At 46.9% G+C, this 18,759-nt stretch overlaps 1 protein-coding gene across 1 annotated transcript in view; it reads left to right on the top strand.

Annotated features, from left to right (window-relative positions):
- The first annotated feature begins 339 nt into the window (after positions 1-339).
- LOC311131860 (uncharacterized protein) overlaps positions 340-18,759 on the top strand; it is a 165,680-nt gene continuing 147,260 nt past the window's right edge. The window contains exons 1-2 of the mRNA XM_084164988.1: positions 340-528; positions 6,578-6,694. Coding sequence (XP_084021114.1) covers positions 6,619-6,694 — 76 coding nt within the window. The 5' untranslated portion in view covers positions 340-528; positions 6,578-6,618. The remainder of the gene's footprint in view (positions 529-6,577; positions 6,695-18,759) is intronic.

Here is an 18,759-nt window from a genome sequence, read left to right on the forward strand (position 1 = left end):
GAGACGGGGAGGGAGGAGAGCCGGGGAGGGGAGGAGAGACGGGGAGGGGAGGCGAGGGAGAGACTGGGAGGGAAGGGAGAGACGGGGAGGGGAGGCGAGGGAGAGACTGGGAGGGAGGAGAGACGGGGAGGGAGGAGAGACGTGGAGGGGAGGGAGAGACGGGGAGGGGAGGGAGAGAGGGGGACGCCTGCGGCTCATTTTCCAACGCTGGACCAGGTGATGTCACTACACGTTAGAACTGGAGGATGTCCCAGAGAAAGAGAGGGAAGACGAGAGAGAGAGAGAATCAACTTTTTCGAACAACAGCCAGCAGAAAGAGGGGAGGGGAAGAAGTTGGACACGAGCACTCTGGCAGTAACTTTTTCTTTCCCCTGGTAAGAAGGTTCCAGCAGAAAAAGTCTGAGGGGGAAAAACGGTGTGGATTACAAACGGGACAGCAGCAAGAGGATTTTACCCACCTCAGCACGAATATACTGTACATTTTGGATTAATGTGGTCGTAACTGCGGGGATCTATCAATAGCTGTAGGTATGGATAACACTTTTTATCGATTCCATTCGCTCTAAAGCAAGTCATTTTGGTCAGTAGCGCACTTCTCACCCAGGCTACAGTATTCAATGATAGGCCTACAATGCAAGTGATGCATTTCACTTGAGATATTTTGCCAACTGTTTAGGTTGTTTAAAACGTTTAATTAGGCCATGGGGCTGTAGGTAATAGAATAACAACATCTACTGGAAAACACAGTAGTCTGAGGTGTTTATAAACCAATCAATTGATTAGGCCTGCTTAATGTGCGCATTGTAGCCTGCCTAATGTGCGCATCTACAGCCCTATAGCCTACAACTTCAATGGCTGATTTTGTAACGAAGAACTTGCTGACAGCAATTACACGCAATTTAACATGTTATGACTGAAGTGGTAAACCAAGCGGGAATCTTTGGAAGTTTTCCAAAAGAAGTGGAGCCTGATGATGATCGTGCTATAATAGACGATGCCCGTTGGCACAGATCTAGGATCAGCTCTATGTTCAATATACCCGAGCATTACAAAAAGAGTGAGGGAAAAACAAAACAGACTTCAGATCAGTTTCTAGCTGCAACTTCATCCGCGGATAGATTTGGTGGAGAAGTGAGTGTGTAACTTTAGTTTCATACTGCCTTTGCCCAATGGAGACGAAATATCTGCATTCATAGAAGTGGGGTTTTCGAACGCCAGACTTTGATGTAGGCCTAATGTGATAGGCCTACTACGTTCACCAATCGCCTATGGGAAGCCAATTCTCCGCAGCTCAACCAACCAACCAAACGATGAGTAACTCTCCACAGCGATGGAATGGAATAGATTTCGGTCATGGATTTCTATAATGCCCACTATGAGTTCTTTCCACTGCCTTGGAGCGCCGATTATCCATCGCTTCTAGATGTTTGCCAGAATTAACTTACTTTGGAAGCTTTCCGGGTGTCAACATTGAGAGATAAGGGTGGAAATAATATTAGGTCGATATAGTTTTCTCATGACCTTTTAATAGAATCTCCATACTCCTCTCCAGCTTCAGTGGGCTGCGCTTCTTTTCTAAGGGGGATGATTTAGTTTACCCTTCCCTTGAGGTTGAGCGGTGTGATGGAAAATATTTGTAAATGTGATGTCAGCCAACCTAAACTACTACTTTTTACGCATGAGTTGGAAATAAGAAACAGACCATGATATTTGGAGGGACTGTGTAGCCTAAGGACATACGTTTAGTTAATATGTCTGTCTTCATTCCATGTCCCGTGTTGCAACAGGTCTGAAACACATGCATGCTTAGCCTAGGTGTGCTTGTGTGTGTGTTAGGGAAGCAGCTGTGTGTGTGTGTGTGTGTGTGTGTGTGTGTGTGTGTTCTTATTGGTCAGGGCTCTGACCCTACAGAATGGTTTTGACGTTGTTTTCATAGCACAGCACCAAATGCTCTCCTCAGCGTCTGAGATGGAGAAGTCCTGTGATTGGGCTGTCACTAACGGGGGAATTCCGACCCGAGTTAAGCGCGGGTAAATGGAAGGTAATTCCCTTTTTAATGCACTTTTCTCTCTACGCGTATTCTGACCTTCAATTTAAGCATGAGATTCGCATGCTATTCACCCTCTCTTCGTTTGGGGTGGAGATCGAATAAATGAAGGTGTGGAGGAGGTTAGTCTACAGATACTCCGTATTCGGACCCTGCCTTAATTCCCTGATAATTCAACCACCTATACGCGTGTGGAAACCGTGAATAAGGTCTAGCGAACCTACCGGTTCCAAGTGGAAAAAGCATCTACTTGATTTTTTCAGATAGAAATAACACCATTCTCCATGCACTGTAATTTATACTTGATAAGAACTATTGATAAGAGCTAGGTAAATAAGCAATTCGTTTGGATAAGGGAATTGTCAATATAAATGACACTTGTGTTAGATCTATTTTACCTTATAATCGCTGGAGACAAATGTGAAACCAGACATATGGCAGCAAACTGAAGCATATCAACATATCAACTTTCTCGCAGTAAAGTTTATGAAATGCTGTGCCATTATGCAGAATTTTAATTGTACGGCCTTTTAACGTGCAGGGATGTTAGGCTAATTAAATCATTATGGAGCAGAGCGCAGACCAAGCAGTAACAGTTCAAACCCGACGCACGGCGCAATACTTGGCTGTGTCATTTACATTTTAGTCATTTAGCAGACGCTCTTATCCAGAGCGACTTACAGTTAGTGAGTGCATACATTTTTCATACTGGCCCCCCTTGGGAATCGAACCCAAAACCCTGGCGTTGCAAGCGCCATGCTCTACCAACTGAGCTACAGGAGGCATCACACAGTTCCATGGTTAATGCAGGCAATAGATGAAGGTATAGCCTACTACTGTACACTATTCTCCCTATTAGAATTATATGTAAACTAATCTTCCAACATTACCATGGGTTGAAGAACTGAATGTGCCAATTTTCAGAATTAATCAAACCACTGTTTTGTTTCTTTTGTGTGTTAAGGCTCTCAAAACCAGTATTTTATGATTCGTAAATACTTTCCTAAACCTAAATAATCGACAACATTAGAGTATTTTTAAATCTACCAATTGGTGCTGAAACGGAAACGATACATGCATATATTTAGATGGCTTTCTTTCATTGATCACTAATATTCTGAACCCTCTTGATATTCTAGCGAGTCTGCCGTCAAAATTCTAACTAAAAGGTACACCGTCATTAAAGGGATGGCTTAAAGTAAATGTACTGAAAACCCTATTGAATGAAAACTCCACGAGAAAATCTGTTGGCCAGCAAGTGGGAGGGTTTTCAGCTGGTTAAATGAAATGTATTCAGAGTGCTAGGTAGCCACACTTGCTGAGTGCGTTACGCGACTGAATAAGGTTAGGTCTGAATACCAAATACTGAGAAGTGCGTAGGAAAGGCATGCATAGGAAAGGCATAAAGTCTGAATCAGCCCCTAAGTGAGGTGGACATGACCGAAAACCTTTTTCCAAGAGTAGCTGCAATTACAGTTCAAGTTGGAAGTTTACAAACACTTAGATTGGAGTCATTAAAACTTGTTTTTCAACCATTCCACAAATTACTTTTTAACAAACTATAGTTTTCGCAAGTCAGTTAGGACATCTACTTTGTGCATGACACAAGTGATTTTTCCAACATATGTTTACAGACAGATTATTTCACTTATAATTCACTGTATCACAATTCCAGTGGGTCAGAAGTTTACATACAGTAAGTTGACTGTGCCTTTAAACAGCTTGGAAAATTCCAGAAAATGATGTCATGGCTTTAGAAGCTTCTGATAGTCTAATTTACATAACTTGAGTCAATTGGAGGTGTACCTGTGGATGTATTTCAAGGCCTACCTTCAAACTCAGTGCCTCTTTACTTGACATCATGGGAAAATCAAAATAAATCAGCCAAGACCTCAGAAAAATAATTGTAGACCTCCACAGGCCTGGTTCATCCTTGGGAGCAATTTCCAAACTCCTGAAGGTACCACGTTCATCTGTACAAACAATAGTACGCAAGTATAAACACCTTGGGACCACGCAGCCGTCATACCACTCAGGAAGGAGACGCGTTCTGTCCCCTAGAGATGAACGTACTTTGGTGCGAAAAGTGCAAATCAATCCCTGAACAACAGCTAACGACCTTGTGAAGTTGCTGGAGGAAACAGGTACAAAAGTATCTATATCCACAGTAAAACGAGTCCTATATTGACATAACCTGAAAGGCCGCTCAGCAAGGAAGAAGCCACTGCTCCAAAACCGCCATAAAAAAGCCAGACTACGGTTTGCAACTGCACATGGGGTCAAATATCGTACTTTTTGGAGAAATGTCCTCTGGTCTGATGAAACAAAAATAGAACTTTTTGGCCATAATGACAATTGTTATGTTTGGAGGAAAAAGGGGGCTGCTTGCAAGCCGAAGAACACCATCCCAACCGTGAAGCACGGGGGTGTCAGCATCATGCTGTGGGGGTGCTTGGCTGCAGGAGGGACTGGTGCACTTCACAAAATAGATGGCATCATGAATAAAATTATGTGGATATATTGAAGCAACATGTCAAGACATCAGTCAGGAAGTTTGGTCGCAAATTGATCTTCCAAATGGACAGTGACCCCAACCATACTTCCAAAGTATGTATTATCTCCTTCACTTCAGAATTCTGCTTCAAATGATGTTTCTGTGTCTGATCCTTTGATTAGACTTCCATCTGTGGTGGTGTTTAATCTATCTCTGTTTTGTGTGACCTTCCAGACTTCCATCTCTGTTCAGTTTTCCGTTTGGAGTAAACTTTGCAGCAGACGAAAAGTTTTGCTACAGAATTACCCTGTTCTCCTATGTTTCCTCCACAGACAGAGAGCCAGTCCCTCCTGAAACTCAGGCTGGCACAGAGCAGCAATGCTACGCTAGGCTAATACTGCCTTGATCTGCTAAAGCCAGCTGTTAGAACATACTCACCGCCTGGGGATGAGAGGAAGAATGAGAGAGAGAATAAGTATTGACTGACTGCCTCTGTGTGTCGAGGCCAAAGACATGGACACTGTCTGTAGATAGAGTGAAGTACAGACGATGACTTGGACATGAGCTTGTTAATGACATGTGAATGGTATGTTAATTACATGTTAATTACATGTTCATGATGTGTTAATGACATGTTAATGGATGTGGGCAATAGCCAATTCACTTTACTATGGCCTGCTGTGCTATGACTGTAGACAGTCTGTTTTAGGACTCTAACATACTTTAACCTCTTGTTGCCTGTTAGCATGGTCCCTTCTGATCTTCACTCCATTTGTAAGGAAAACTCAAGATTTAGGGGCCATTGAGGGCCCCATACATACTTGGCTGATAGGCAACTTGAGATGTGCGCATACTTTGGCATCAATGCTTTATGTATGCCAAGAGTTAGAGTTATGCAGGCGGTTGGACGGATCTCAACCTAGGCCCTAAATCATCAGGACACTATGTTCTTTCATTGACTTGCAGCTAGTTATTTTCTGGAGGACTCAGACTATTATCTCAGATGACCCCACATAGGGTTCTGGTCAAGAGTAGTGCATTGTGTGGGGAACACTAGGGTGTCTTTTGAGATGTAGGTAGCCTAAATCAAGACAGGATGGAATTAAAAACAGAGTCATACTCTGCCCCAGGGGTTTGTGGGTAATTCCTCATCTTTAGACAGGTGTGTACAGACACACAGGTGAGACAGATTTCAGACTCCCAGTCTGTCTGTCTGGCTTCAGAGGTTCACTGTACCTGTGAACATAGGGGTGGTATGTGGTTATAGTCTGAGGCGTGTGTGTGTGTGTTGTGTTTGTGTGCTTGTACTCGTGTGTATATGATTGTGTGTGACACAGAGAACATGTCCATCAGTAATACATACTGAGGCTGCCTGTTGCTGTGTCAGAGAACAATCTACTGCACCTTCATACTCATTACGACTGATTGTCTCCAGCTGTGTCTAAAGGTCAATGTAGTTGTTGTGTTAGAAAAAAAGCACAGGTTTGACTGATTCATTGAGGTTGCAAATAACCGGTATAGCTGAGTATAGAGTAATGTCTCGCCTTGTGTGTGTGTGACAGTGATGTCCAAATGACCACTATAATGATGATCATCAGACCACAGGGAGTTACATTTCTCCCATATGAATACTGGCCATCAGTTAGCTAATTCATATCCATGTAATGTACCTCATCACCTTTTCAACCTCATCATTAACACATCAGCTCTGATTTAGCTATTATTATAATCAGGACAGTTAGGGATGAATATGGTAGCTAATTCTGACGGTAGCTGGATGTGGGATTCGAACCTGCAACTCCCAGTGAGTCTGTTGGTTCAACACCAATACAACTAGCTGAGTCTTCGTTGAGTTGACGTGGTTGTGTACCGCCTGTTTCTAACAACATGTTCTCAAATCAATTACAGTGTTGTTTGATAATGTTGACTCTCTCTCTCTTCACCTCCCTTCCCTCTATATCTCTCTCCATCTCCTTCTTCTCTCTCCTTCTTTCCCACCCCATATCCCTTCCTCCCCCTCTCTCTCTCTCTCCCAGGTAGCAGTCGAGGTGTGAGTGTATATCCAGAGGAGTGCGCCATGCGGAATCTCATCTCCTTCCTGGTTCTGCTCTCCCTCAGCCTCTGGTCATGTGACCTGGCGACATCATTCAAAGGTAAGTCTATTTTCTTCCTGCAGTAGCATCTGGTAAACCAATAAATACAATGTGTCACAAGCCGTTGCATTTGTCAGGAGTAGAATGTATTATCTCCTTCACATGTCTGCTAACTTCACTTCAGAATTCTGCTACCTTCACTTCAGAATTCTGCTTCAAATGATGTTTCTGGGTCTGATCCTTTGATTAGACTTCCATCTGTGGTGGTGTTTATCTATCTGTGTTTTATGTGACCTTCCAGACTTCCATCTCTGTTCAGTCTGACTGTTAAAGTCTCTGAATTCTCTCAGACTGGATTGTGTCTGGATTTGAAAAGGATCAAGCTTGTGGCTGTTTTTGCATGTGTGTGTGTGTGTGTGTGTGTGTGTGTGTATGTGTGTGTGTGTGTGTGTGTGTGTGTCTGTGTCTGTGTCTGTGTCTGTGTCTGTGTGTCTGTGTGTGACCACGCCTGAGTGTGTGTGGTCGAGTTGGTAGCTGTCTGGTCTAGCTGTGGTCTCAAGGTTTATGTGTTTGTAGTGTGGTTATATTCATGTTCTATATCCCATTCATTACTCTGTTATGAGTTTATAGGCTGTCGGGTTCCATCCCTGTGTATGTGTGTGTGTGTGTGTGTGTGTGTGTGTGTGTGTGTGTGTTATCGATCAGACTGCCGGGACCACCCATAAATGTAATATATTACATATTATTCCCGCTTCAACATCTCTTCCATCTTTAATATTCCTCCTGGGGCAATACCTCCGGAGCTTCCGCAACTCAGGGGGGAGAAGCTCCCTGGAGAGCCCAGCCAGAGTGCTTCATCTGGGGTTGAGCCAGTTCGCTGCTCCCCTGAGACCCAGATGGTGGGTGGAAGAAAGCACTTTGACATAAAGTGAAGCTAAAGCATTTTGTCAGTGTGGCGCGTGTGTTGTTTCAATACCTAACCAGCTCGCTGCTCTCCCCCCGTGCCGTCTCAAACTCCAGAACTGGCTAGTGATGTGCTGACATCAACGGAAGGTTAAGAGAACTGAATGAAGAAGGGATCACACACTCAGAAGCTCCAGCCTTCAGAACTTTATTAGTGGACAATGTTTCCACCAAGGAAATGTTGATCCAAAATGTGGGAGGGGTGTATCCTCTACTATGGACTTTTCCAGCCTAGCACGCACTGCAATGTGTGTGTGTGTGTGAGTGTGTCATGACTGAGTGGGACTGAGGATGTTAAAAGTGGGCCTTTAAAATTGTGTTACCTCATCTGTATGGCTTTCAAATGTTTCCACTCCTCTCCTTCTCCCTTCTCCCACTTTTTATCTCTGGAAAACTATCAGAAATGTTCTCTCCTTCTCCCCCTTCTCACTCTGTCTCCCTCTGTCTATCAGTGTCTCTTTCTCTTTCTCCCTAGCCCTTGTACTACATCTAATTGTTCCCCTATCACATCATTATCTACATTACCCAGCATGCCCCTCTGCTCCCACAATGCAGTTTAAGTGGTTCCAGCAGTGCTTCTGGCAGAACCAACTTTCTCCTTGATCCCACTGATCCCCTTGTCGAAAAATGAGGGTTGGGTGTGTGTGTGTGCACGTCTGTGCATGAGTTTGTGTGTGTGTGTGTGTATGTGTGTGTATGTGTGTGTGTGTGCACGTCTGTGCATGAGTTTGTGTGTTTGGTTGTGTGTGTGTGCATGCGCCCTTGAATGTGCATGTAGGTGCATGTGCAAATGTGTGTGTTTATGCGTATCTATGTGTGCAGAACTAACCCTCCCACTGATCTGCAGCCCAGTCCAATTACAGTGGAATGCCACCTTATAAAGCAGAGATTTCCCATGCTCCTCTCCTTCTTCCTCCTTCTCTCCTTCTCTCCGCTGCTCCGAGCACCCTTCCAACCCTGCCCCTAATAAACCATGCATCCAAGCTCTAGGGAACAGGGAACATAAACAGTAACTGAAACAGCCTGCTTCATTGGAGCGCAGCCACAACAGAGACAGCTGCAGCGCAGACTGAGACAGACAGACAGACAGACAGACAGACAGACAGACAGACAGACAGACAGACAGACAGACAGACAGACAGACAGACAGACAGACAGACAGACAGACAGACAGACAGACAGACAGACAGACAGACAGACAGACAGACAGACAGACAGACAGACAGACAGACAGACAGACAGACAGACAGACAGACAGACAGACAGACAGACAGACAGACAGACAGGGACCTTGATGTTTGGAACAGTAGGAGGATCTAGAGGTCTTACATGGTCCTCTCTTTGGTTGCAAAATTCTTTCCCAAGAATGCCTAGGTTTTCAAGAAACCCTGGTTGGAGGATTCCGGATGTCCTTTTATTCCCTTCTGATTTTAAACTGGGAATGTTGGAAAACCTGGGAGTTTTGGAATAGGATTGGAGTCTCAGCTGGTTTCAGGTAATCCAGCAACTGTTGCTCTTACAAACTGCAGACAGTTATCAGTGGCTGGACTCATATTCGGATCTGGTTTGAGTGCCTTGGCATTATCGACACAACTGGATAGGTGAACTAAAAGATTTGAGGTATATTGCTAGATTTTAGAAGTGCTTTAGCAGAAAGTGTGTGTTTTGGGGGTGAAAGAGGTTTTGATCTCTTCATTCTACTGAGTCTACTGAGTGTCAGCCAAATAGTCTTCTTCTTCATTGGTATTGAGCGCCTCGGATGGCGCTCAATGGCAGCGGACAAAAATGGCAGCATGTCCTCCAGCGATAACTCTTTCTCTACCTCTCTCCTCCTTCTTTTCTTAACATCTCCCTCTTTTCGTACTTTCTCCTCCCTCTCCCCCTCTTCTTCCTTCTTCTGTCTCTTTTCTTCCCTGTCTCTAATCTGTCCTTCTCCTCCTACCTCATCCTCCTCTTTCCCAACTTTTGTTCTCCCTATTGTCTCCATCCCCCTCTCATCTCTCTCTCTCTCTCATCCCTCTCTCCTCTCATCCCTCTCTCCTCTCATCCCTCTCTCCTCTCATCTCTCTCTCTCATCCCTCTCTCCTCTCATCCCTCTCTCCTCTCATCCCTCTCTCCTCTTATCCTCCTGTCTCCTCCTCTCTCCCCTCCCTCGCTACCTCCCTTTTCCTCCAATTTATCATCCTATCGCTCCTTCTCCCTCTCTCTCTCTTTCTCTTCCCTCTCCTCCCTTCTCCTCCCTCCTTTCTCATCAGTCTGTCATTAGCCCACCCCTCCCCCTGCCCTCCTACCTGGTTTCTGTCAGGTCTTCATCTTAATTCTGCCTCTGTCCCTGAATGGAAGTCTAATAGGGGTAGGAGCGGGGAGAAGAGGGGTAGGTGGGGGTAGGAGAGGGGTAGGTGGGGGTAGGAGGGGGGTGCAGAGTGAGGGGGTATGTTCAGGGAGGAGCGAAGCGTCTCGTGACTTCAAACAGCCCAACTTGAGTTGCAATAAGACATTACGTTATAATGTTTCTGGGAACTTTTTGAAAGGCATTTTTGGTTCTTTGTGAGAGAGCTTGCTTAGTATGCAGGAGAGATAAGGGGGTAAGAAGGGGTAGGTAAGAGGGTAAGAAGTGGTAAGTAAGGGGGGTAAGAGGTTAGGAAGGGGTAGTTAAGGGGGTAGGAAGGGTCAGTTATGGGGGTAGGAAGGGGCAGTTAAGGGGGTAGGAAGGGGTAAGTAAGGAGGTAGGAAGGGATAGTTAAGGGTGTAGGAAGGGGCAGGTAAGGGGGTAGGAAGGGGTAAGTAAGGAGGTAGGAAGGGATAGTTAAGGGCGTAGGAAGGGGCAGGTAAGGGGGTAGGAAGGGGCAGGTAAGGAGGTAGGAAGGGGCAGATAAGGGGGTATGAAGTGGTAGGAAGGGGCAGGTAAGGGGGTAGGAAGGGGCAGGTAAGGGGGTAGTTAAGGGGGTAGGAAGGGGTAGCTGGATACTTTAGATTTCCTAAGAGCCATATCTGTATCTCCCAAGTTCTAAACTGATAGCTGGATACTTTAGATTTCCTAAGAGCCATATCTGTATCTCCCAAGTTCTAAACCGATAGCTGGATACTTTAGATTTCCTAAGAGCCATATCTGTATCTCCCAAGTTCTAAACTGATAGCTGGATACGTTAGATTTCCTAAGAGCCATATCTGTATCTCCCAAGTTCTAAACCGATAGCTGGATACTTTAGATTTCCTAATAGACATATCTGTATCTCCCAAGTTTAGTGATAGTAGTCTGTTTCTATTCTAAAGTAATAGTTTGATTGTTTCTATTCTCCCACATTACATCCCTCCACAAGTTATCTACCAACTTCTACCAAGTTTTTTTCTTACCACAACCCCATATTCACAGTGAGCATTGCCAATTTTAATGTGCAATTATCCTTAGTTAAGCATAAGTTCACTATACAAATATATTGACATGGTATGTACAGTACCAGTCAAAAGTTTGGACACACCCACTCATTCCAGGGTTTTCTCTATTTTTACTATTTTCTACATTGTAGAATAATAGTGAAGACATCAAAACTATGAAATGACACATATGGAATCATGTAGTAACCAAAAAAGTGTTAAACAAATCAAAATATATTTGAGATTTTTCAAAGTAGCCACCCTTTGCCTTGATGACAGCTTTGCAAACTCTTGGCATTCTCTCAACCAGCTTCATGAGGTATGCTTTTCTAACAGTCTTGAAGGAGTTCCCACATATGCTGAGCACCTGTTGGCTGCTTTTCCTTCACTCTGCGGTCCAACTCATCCCAAACCATCTCAATTGGGTTGAGGTCGGGTGATTGTGGATGCCAGGTCATCTGATGCAGCACTTCATCACTCTCCTTGGTCAAATAGACCTTACACAGCCTGGAGGTGTGTTTTGGGTCATTGTCCTGTTGAAAAACAAATGATAGTCCCACTAAGCGCAAACCAGATGGGATGGCGTATCGCTGCAGAATGCTGTGGTAGCCATGCTGGTTAAGTGTGCATTGAAGTCTAAATAAATCACTGACAGTGTCACCAGCAAAGCACCTTCACACCTCCTCCTCCATGCTTCACGGTGGGAACCACACATGCAGAAATCATCCGTTCACCTACTCTGCGTCTCACAAAGACACATCGGTTGGAACTGAAAATCTCAAATTTGGACTCATCAGACCAAAGGACAGATTTCCACATGTCTAATGTCCATTGCTCGTGTCTTTTCTTATTATTGAAGTCTGTTAGTAGTGGTTTCTTGGCAGCAATTCGACCATGAAGGCGTTATTCAAGCAGTCTCCTCTGAACAGTTGATGTTGAGATGTATCGGTTACTTGAACTCTGTGAAGCATTTATTTGGGCTGCAATCTGAGGTGCAGTTAACTCTAATGAACTTCTCCTCTGCAGCAAAAGTAACTCTGGGTCTTCCTTTCCTGTGGCGGTCCTCATGAGAGCCAGTTTCATCACAGCGCTTGATGGTTTTTGCTACTGCACTTGAAGAAACGTTCAAAGTTCTTGAAATGTTCTGGATTGACTGACCATAATGTCTTAAAGTAGTGATGCGCTGTCGTTTCTCTTTGCTTATTTGAGCTATTCTTGCCATAATATGGACTTGGTCTTTTACCAAATAGGGCTATCTTCTGTATACTACCCCTACCTTGTCACAACACAACTGATTGGCTCAAACACATTAAGAAGGAAAGAAATTCCACAAATTAACTTTTATCAAGGCACACCTGTTAATTCAAATGCATTCCAGGTGACTACCTCATGAAGCTGGTTGAGAGAATGCCAAGAGTGTGAAAAGCTGTCATCAAGGCAAAGGGTGGCTACTTTGAATAATCTCAAATATAAAATATATTTTGATTTGTTTAACACTTTTTTGGTTACTACATGATTCCATATGTGTTATTTCATAGTTTTGATGTCTTCACTATTATTCTACAATGTAGAAAATAATTAAAATAAAGAAAAACCCTTGAATGAGTAGGTGTTCTAAGACTTTGACTTGTACTGTCCGTATTTCAGTGGTGGTCACCAGCCCTGGTCCTGGAGAGCTAGAAAAACAGCCCATCCCTTCAATAATCTCATCATAAAGACCTTGATTAGTATAATTAGGTATGTTAGAGTTGGTCACCATTTATGAATGTTCCTCTCAGAATCATTCTAGGGTTGCAGCTCAAATGGCACCCTATTCCCTATATAGTGTACAACTTTTGTCCTGGGCCCATGAACAAGTAGTTAGGCATCGTGATTCTCCTTAAGATCTGCTGAGGGGGTGAGAACAGATCCATCTATTGTGTGTGTGTGTGTGTGTGTGTGTGTGCATGCGTGCGTGCGTGCGTGTGATACGTGTGTGTTTCACCTCTGGTGATGAAGTGAGTATGTATCTGTCAAACATTGCCTGTGTCGGTTTGCTAGATGAGCTGTCAGATCCTCTCTCTCTCTCTCTCTCTCTCTCTCTCTTTCTCTCTCTCTGTCTGTCTCTCTGCTCTCTCAATTCAATTTAATTCAAAGGCATTTATTGGCATGGGAAACATTTGTTTACATTGCCAAATCAAGTGAAATACAGTTGAAGTCGGAAGTTTACAATCACCTTAGCAAAATACATTTAAACTAAGTTTTTCACAATTCCTGACATTTAATCCTAGTAAAGATTCACTGTCTTAGGTCAGTTAGGATCACCACTTTATTTTAACCCTCCCGTTGTCCTAGGATCAAGATGACCCGCCACTGTGTTGAACCAACTTTATTTAATTTTTATATTTTTGGGATCATTTGTGAGAAGGAGGCAGTGAGACTTTAAAGAAAGTATCACTGCCTCCTTCTCACAAATGATCCAAAAAATATAAAAATGTAATAAAGTTGGTTCAACACAGTGGCGGGTCATTTTGACCCTAGGACAACGGGAGGGTTAAGAATGTGAAATGTCAGAATAATAGTAGAGAGAATGATTTATTTCAGCTTTTATTTATTTCATCACATTCCCAGTGGGTCAGAAGATTACATACACTCAATTAGAATTTGGTAGCATTGCCTTTAAATAATTTAACTTGGGTCAAACATTTCGGGTAGCCTTCCACAAGCTTCCTACAAAAAGTTGGGTGAATTTTGGCCCATTCCTCCTGACAGAGCTGGTGTAACTGAGTCAGGTTTGTAGGCCTCCTTGCTCGCACACGCTTTTTCAGTTCTGCCCACACATTTTCTATAGGATTGAGGTCAGGGCTTTGTGATGGCCACTCCAATACCTTGACTTTGTTGTCCTTAAGCCATTTTGCCACAACTTTGGAAATATGCTTTGGGTCATTGTCCATTTGGAAGACCCATTTGCGACCAAACTTTAACTTCCTGAGTGATGTCTTGAGATGTTGCTTCAATATATCCACATCATTTTCCTTCTTCATGATGCCATCTATTTTGTGAAGTGCACCAGTCCCTCCTGCAGCAAAGCACCACCACAACATGATGCTGCCACCCCCGTGCTTCACGGTTGGGATGGTGCTCTTCGGCTTGTAAGCAGCCCCCTTTTTCCTCCAAATATAACGATTGTCATTATGGCCAAAAAGTTATATTTTTGTTTCATCAGACCAGAGGACATTTCTCCAAAAAGTATGATCTTTGTCCCCATGTGCAGTTGCAAACCGTAGTCTGGCTTTTTTATTGTCAGAGTGGTGTGTGTAGATGAGTGGAAGGAATCAAGCGCAGGAACCAGGATGACTTCAACCGTCTTTAGTAATGTTCAAAAACACGTGAACAATGAGTCGCCAACCCAACCGGGTGGCGCAAACAATTACGCACAAAAACACAGTGCGTTTAAACAAGAAAAGCGCACGCAGTGCGAGCTCTCGGGTAACAACAACGAGAGATACAATAAACTTCTCAGAGGCAGGCTGACAATAAACAATCACGCATAACACCTGACCCAAACACACGAAACTAAATAAGGGAACAATTAAGACACAAATAAGGGACAGGTGTTATGAACAGACAAAACCAAATGAACATGAAACATAGAACGGTGGCAGCTAGTACTCCGGAGACGACGACCGCCGAAGCCTGCCCGAACAAGGAAGAGGAGCAGCCTCGGCCGAAACCGTGACAGTACCCCCCCCTTGACGCGCGGCTCCAGCCGTGCGCCGACCCGGAGCTCGGGGACGACCCGGACGACGCGGAGCAGGGCGCGCAGGATGACCCCGATGGAAATCGGTCAGTAGGGACTGGTCTAATACGTCCCTCCTTGGCACCCAGCACCGCTCCTCCGGGCCGTACCCCTCCCACTCCACGAGATATTGAAGACCCCCCATCCGGCGTCTAGAATCCAGGATGGACCTCACGGTGTACGCCGGAGCCCCCTCGATGCCCAACGGGGGCGGAGGAGTCTCCTCAATCTCAAAGTCCTGGAGTGGACCAGCTACCACCGGCCTGAGGAGAGACACATGGAACGAGGGGTTAATATTTTTGTAATCAACAGGTAGTTCTAACCTATAACTCACCTCGTTCAATCTCCTCAGGACTTTAAATGGCCCCACAAACCGCCGACCCAGCTTCCGGCAGGGCAGGCGGAGGGGCAGGTTTCTGGTTGAGAGCCAGACTCGATCTCCAGGTGCGTACACTGGCCCCTCACTGCGGTGTAGGTCGGCGCTCGTCTTCTGTCGACGTATGGCACGCTGCAGATGGACGTGTGCAGCGTCCCACGTCTCTTCCGAGCGCTGCACCCACTCATCCACAGCGGGGGCCTCGATCTGGCTCTCATGCCATGGTGCCAGAACCGGCTGGTACCCTAACACACACTGAAAAGGGGTTAGTTGGGTGGAGGAGTGGCGAAGAGAGTTCTGTGCCATCTCGGCCCAGGGCACATATCTCGCCCACTCCTCCGGCCGGCCCTGACAGTATGACCTCAGAAACCTACCCACATCCTGGTTGACACGTTCAACCTGCCCATTACTCTCCGGGTGGTCCCCCGAGGTAAGGCTTACCGAAACCCCCAACCGTTCCATAAATGCTCTCCACACTCTAGAGGTGAACTGGGGGCCTCGGTCAGACACTATATCCTCGGGTACCCCGTAATGCCGGAAGACATGGGTGAACAGAGCCTCAGCGGTCTGTAGGGCAGTGGGTAGACCCGGCATGGGAAGGAGACGACAGGCCTTAGAGAACCGATCCACAACGACCAGGATGGTAGTATTCCCCTGTGAGGGGGGAAGGTCGGTAACAAAATCCACCGAGAGGTGGGACCAGGGTCGTTGTGGAATAGGCAGGGGTTGTAACTTACCCCTGGGCAAATGTCTGGGCGCCTTACACTGGGCACACACCGAACAGGAGGAGACATAAATCCTCACATCCCTAGCTAACGTTGGCCACCAGTACTTCGTGCTAAGGCAGTGCACTGTCCGGCCGATACCCGGATGGCCAGAGGAGGGGGACGTATGAGCCCAACAAATGAGGCGATCGCGTACCTCGAGCGGAACGTACGTCCGACCCACAGGACACTGTGGAGGACTCGGGTCGGTGCGTAACGCCCGCTCGATCTCACCATCAACCTCCCACACCACCGGAGCAACCAGACAAGACTCCGGTAGTATGGGCGTGGACTCAACTGACCTCTCCTCTGCGTCATACCGCCGAGACAGAGCATCTGCCTTCCCGTTCTGGGACCCAGGGATGTATGTGATTTTAAACACAAACCGGGCTAGGAACATAGTCCAGCGAGCCTGGCGAGGATTCAGTCTCCTAGCTGCCCGGATGTACTCCAGGTTACAATGGTCAGTTAGAATGAGGAAAGGGTGTTGAGCCCCCTCGAGCCAATGCCGCCACACCTTTAGGGCCTGTACCACGGCTAACAGCTCCCTGTCTCCTACGTCATAATTCCGCTCCGCCGGACTGAGCTTCTTTGAGTAGAACGCACAGGGACGGAGTTTAGGTGGAGTGCCAGAACGCTGGGAAAGAACGGCCCCTATCCCGGCCTCTGACGCGTCCACCTCTACTTGGAACGGTAAAGAGGGATCCGGATGCGCCAACACCGGCGCCGAGGTAAACAGGTCCTTTAGTCTCCCAAATGCCCTGTCCGCCTCAGCTGACCACCGCAAGCGCACCGGACCCCCCTTTAACAGAGACGTTATGGAAGCTGCCACCTGTCCAAAACCCCGGATAAACCTCCGGTAATAATTCGCAAAACCCAAGAACCGTTGCACCTCCTTCACAGTGGTTGGGGTCTGCCAATTACGCACAGCTGACACCCGGTCTACCTCCATCTTCACCCCTGACGCAGATAACTGGTAACCCAGAAAGGAGACCGACTTCTGGAAAAACAGACATTTCTCTGCCTTGACATATAGGTCATGCTCCAACAGCCTCCTCAATACTCGGCGCACCAGGGCTACATGCTCAGCACGGGTAGGACTATACACCAGAATGTCGTCGATGTACACAACTACTCCCTGTCCCTGCATGTCCCGGAAAATCTCATCGACGAAGGATTGGAAGACTGAGGGAGCATTCATCAACCCATATGGCATGACTAGATACTCGTAGTGTCCGGAAGTCGTGCTAAACGCTGTCTTCCATTCATCGCCCTCTCGAATGCGCACCAAGTTATATGCGCTCCTAAGATCCAATTTTGTAAAGAACTGCGCACCGTGCAGTGACTCCGTCATAGTCGCAATCAGAGGAAGTGGATAGCTGTACTTCACTGTGATCTGATTGAGACCGCGGTAATCAATACACGGGCGCAGACCTCCATCCTTTTTCTTCACAAAAAAGAAACTTGAGGAAGCGGGTGAAACGGAGGCCCGTATGTATCCCTGTCTAAGAGACTCAGAGATGTATGTCTCCATAGCCTTTCTCTCCTCTTGAGACAAGGGATACACATGGCTCCGCGGGAGAGCTGCTCCTGACTGGAGATCTATCGCACAATCCCCCCGTCTATGAGGCGGCAGCTGCGCCGCCCTAGTCTTACTGAACGCCAGTGCCAAATCCTCATACTCGGGGGGAATCTGCAGTGCTGGCATTAGATTCGGACTCTCCACCGAGGTCGCCCCTATGGAAACACCCAGACACCGCCCCTCACATTGAGCAGACCACCCTTTAAGAGCTTTCTCTCGCCACCTAATAATAGGGTCATGAGTCATCAACCAGGGAAGACCCAGCACTACCGGATACGGAGGAGAGTCAATTAGATAGAGCTGAATTCTCTCCTCATGACCCTCCTGCGCCATCATCTGAAGGGGTGCTGTGACTTCCCTAATCAACCCAGACCCTAACGGACGGCTATCTAGGGCATGGACGGGGAAAGGCTTATCCACTGGGAGGAGGGGAATCCCTAACTCTATACAGAACTGGCGATCTACAAAATTCCCAGCTGCGCCTGAATCTACCAGCGCCTTATGCTGGGAACGAGGTGCAACCTGTGGGAAACAAACAGGCAAGGTTAGGTGCACGACAGAAAGCTCTGGGTAAGCAGGGCGCCTACTCACCTGGGGGGACCCCCCAATGCGTGACCTGCCTTCTCCCTCACTGGAGAACCCGCCCCAACACCTAGCCGCGGTGTGCCCTCCACGACCACAGTTGGTGCAAGGGCCGGGTCCCCTCGGGCTCCTCCTCCTCCGTTCCCTAGCGCCAGCACCTCCGAGCTCCATAGGGCTCGGCTCGGAGGTGCTGGAGAGTGGAATGGGCGAACCCCCTCCTCCGGGACGCCCACGGGTGGTGAGCAGGGTATCCAGCCGGATGGCCATGTCGACCAGCTGATCGAAAGTCAACGACGTGTCCCTGCACGCCAACTCTCGCTGGACGTCCTCCCGGAGGCTGCAGCGGAAATGGTCGATATGGGCCCGCTCATTCCACCCTGCATCAGCCGCTAGGGTCCGAAACTCCAAGGCAAAGTCCTGGGCGCTCCTCATCCCCTGTCGGAGGTAGAATAGACGTTCCCCCGCCGCCTTCCCTTCTGGTGGATGGTCGAACACAGCACGGAAGCGGCGGGAGAACTCCACATAGTTCGTGGTAGCGGCGTCCATTCTCCTCCACTCGGCGTTGGCCCACTCCAACGCCTTGCCGGTGAGACAGGAGATGAGGGCTGAGACGCTCTCGTGTCCCGAGGGCGCCGGGTGTACGGTGGCGAGGTAGAGCTCCACCTGCAGCAGGAACCCTTGACACCCGGCAGTGGAGCCGTCGTA

The sequence above is a fragment of the Coregonus lavaretus genome (genome assembly GCF_964263955.1).
Source record: "Coregonus lavaretus genome assembly, chromosome: 7".
NCBI lineage: Eukaryota > Metazoa > Chordata > Actinopteri > Salmoniformes > Salmonidae > Coregonus > Coregonus lavaretus.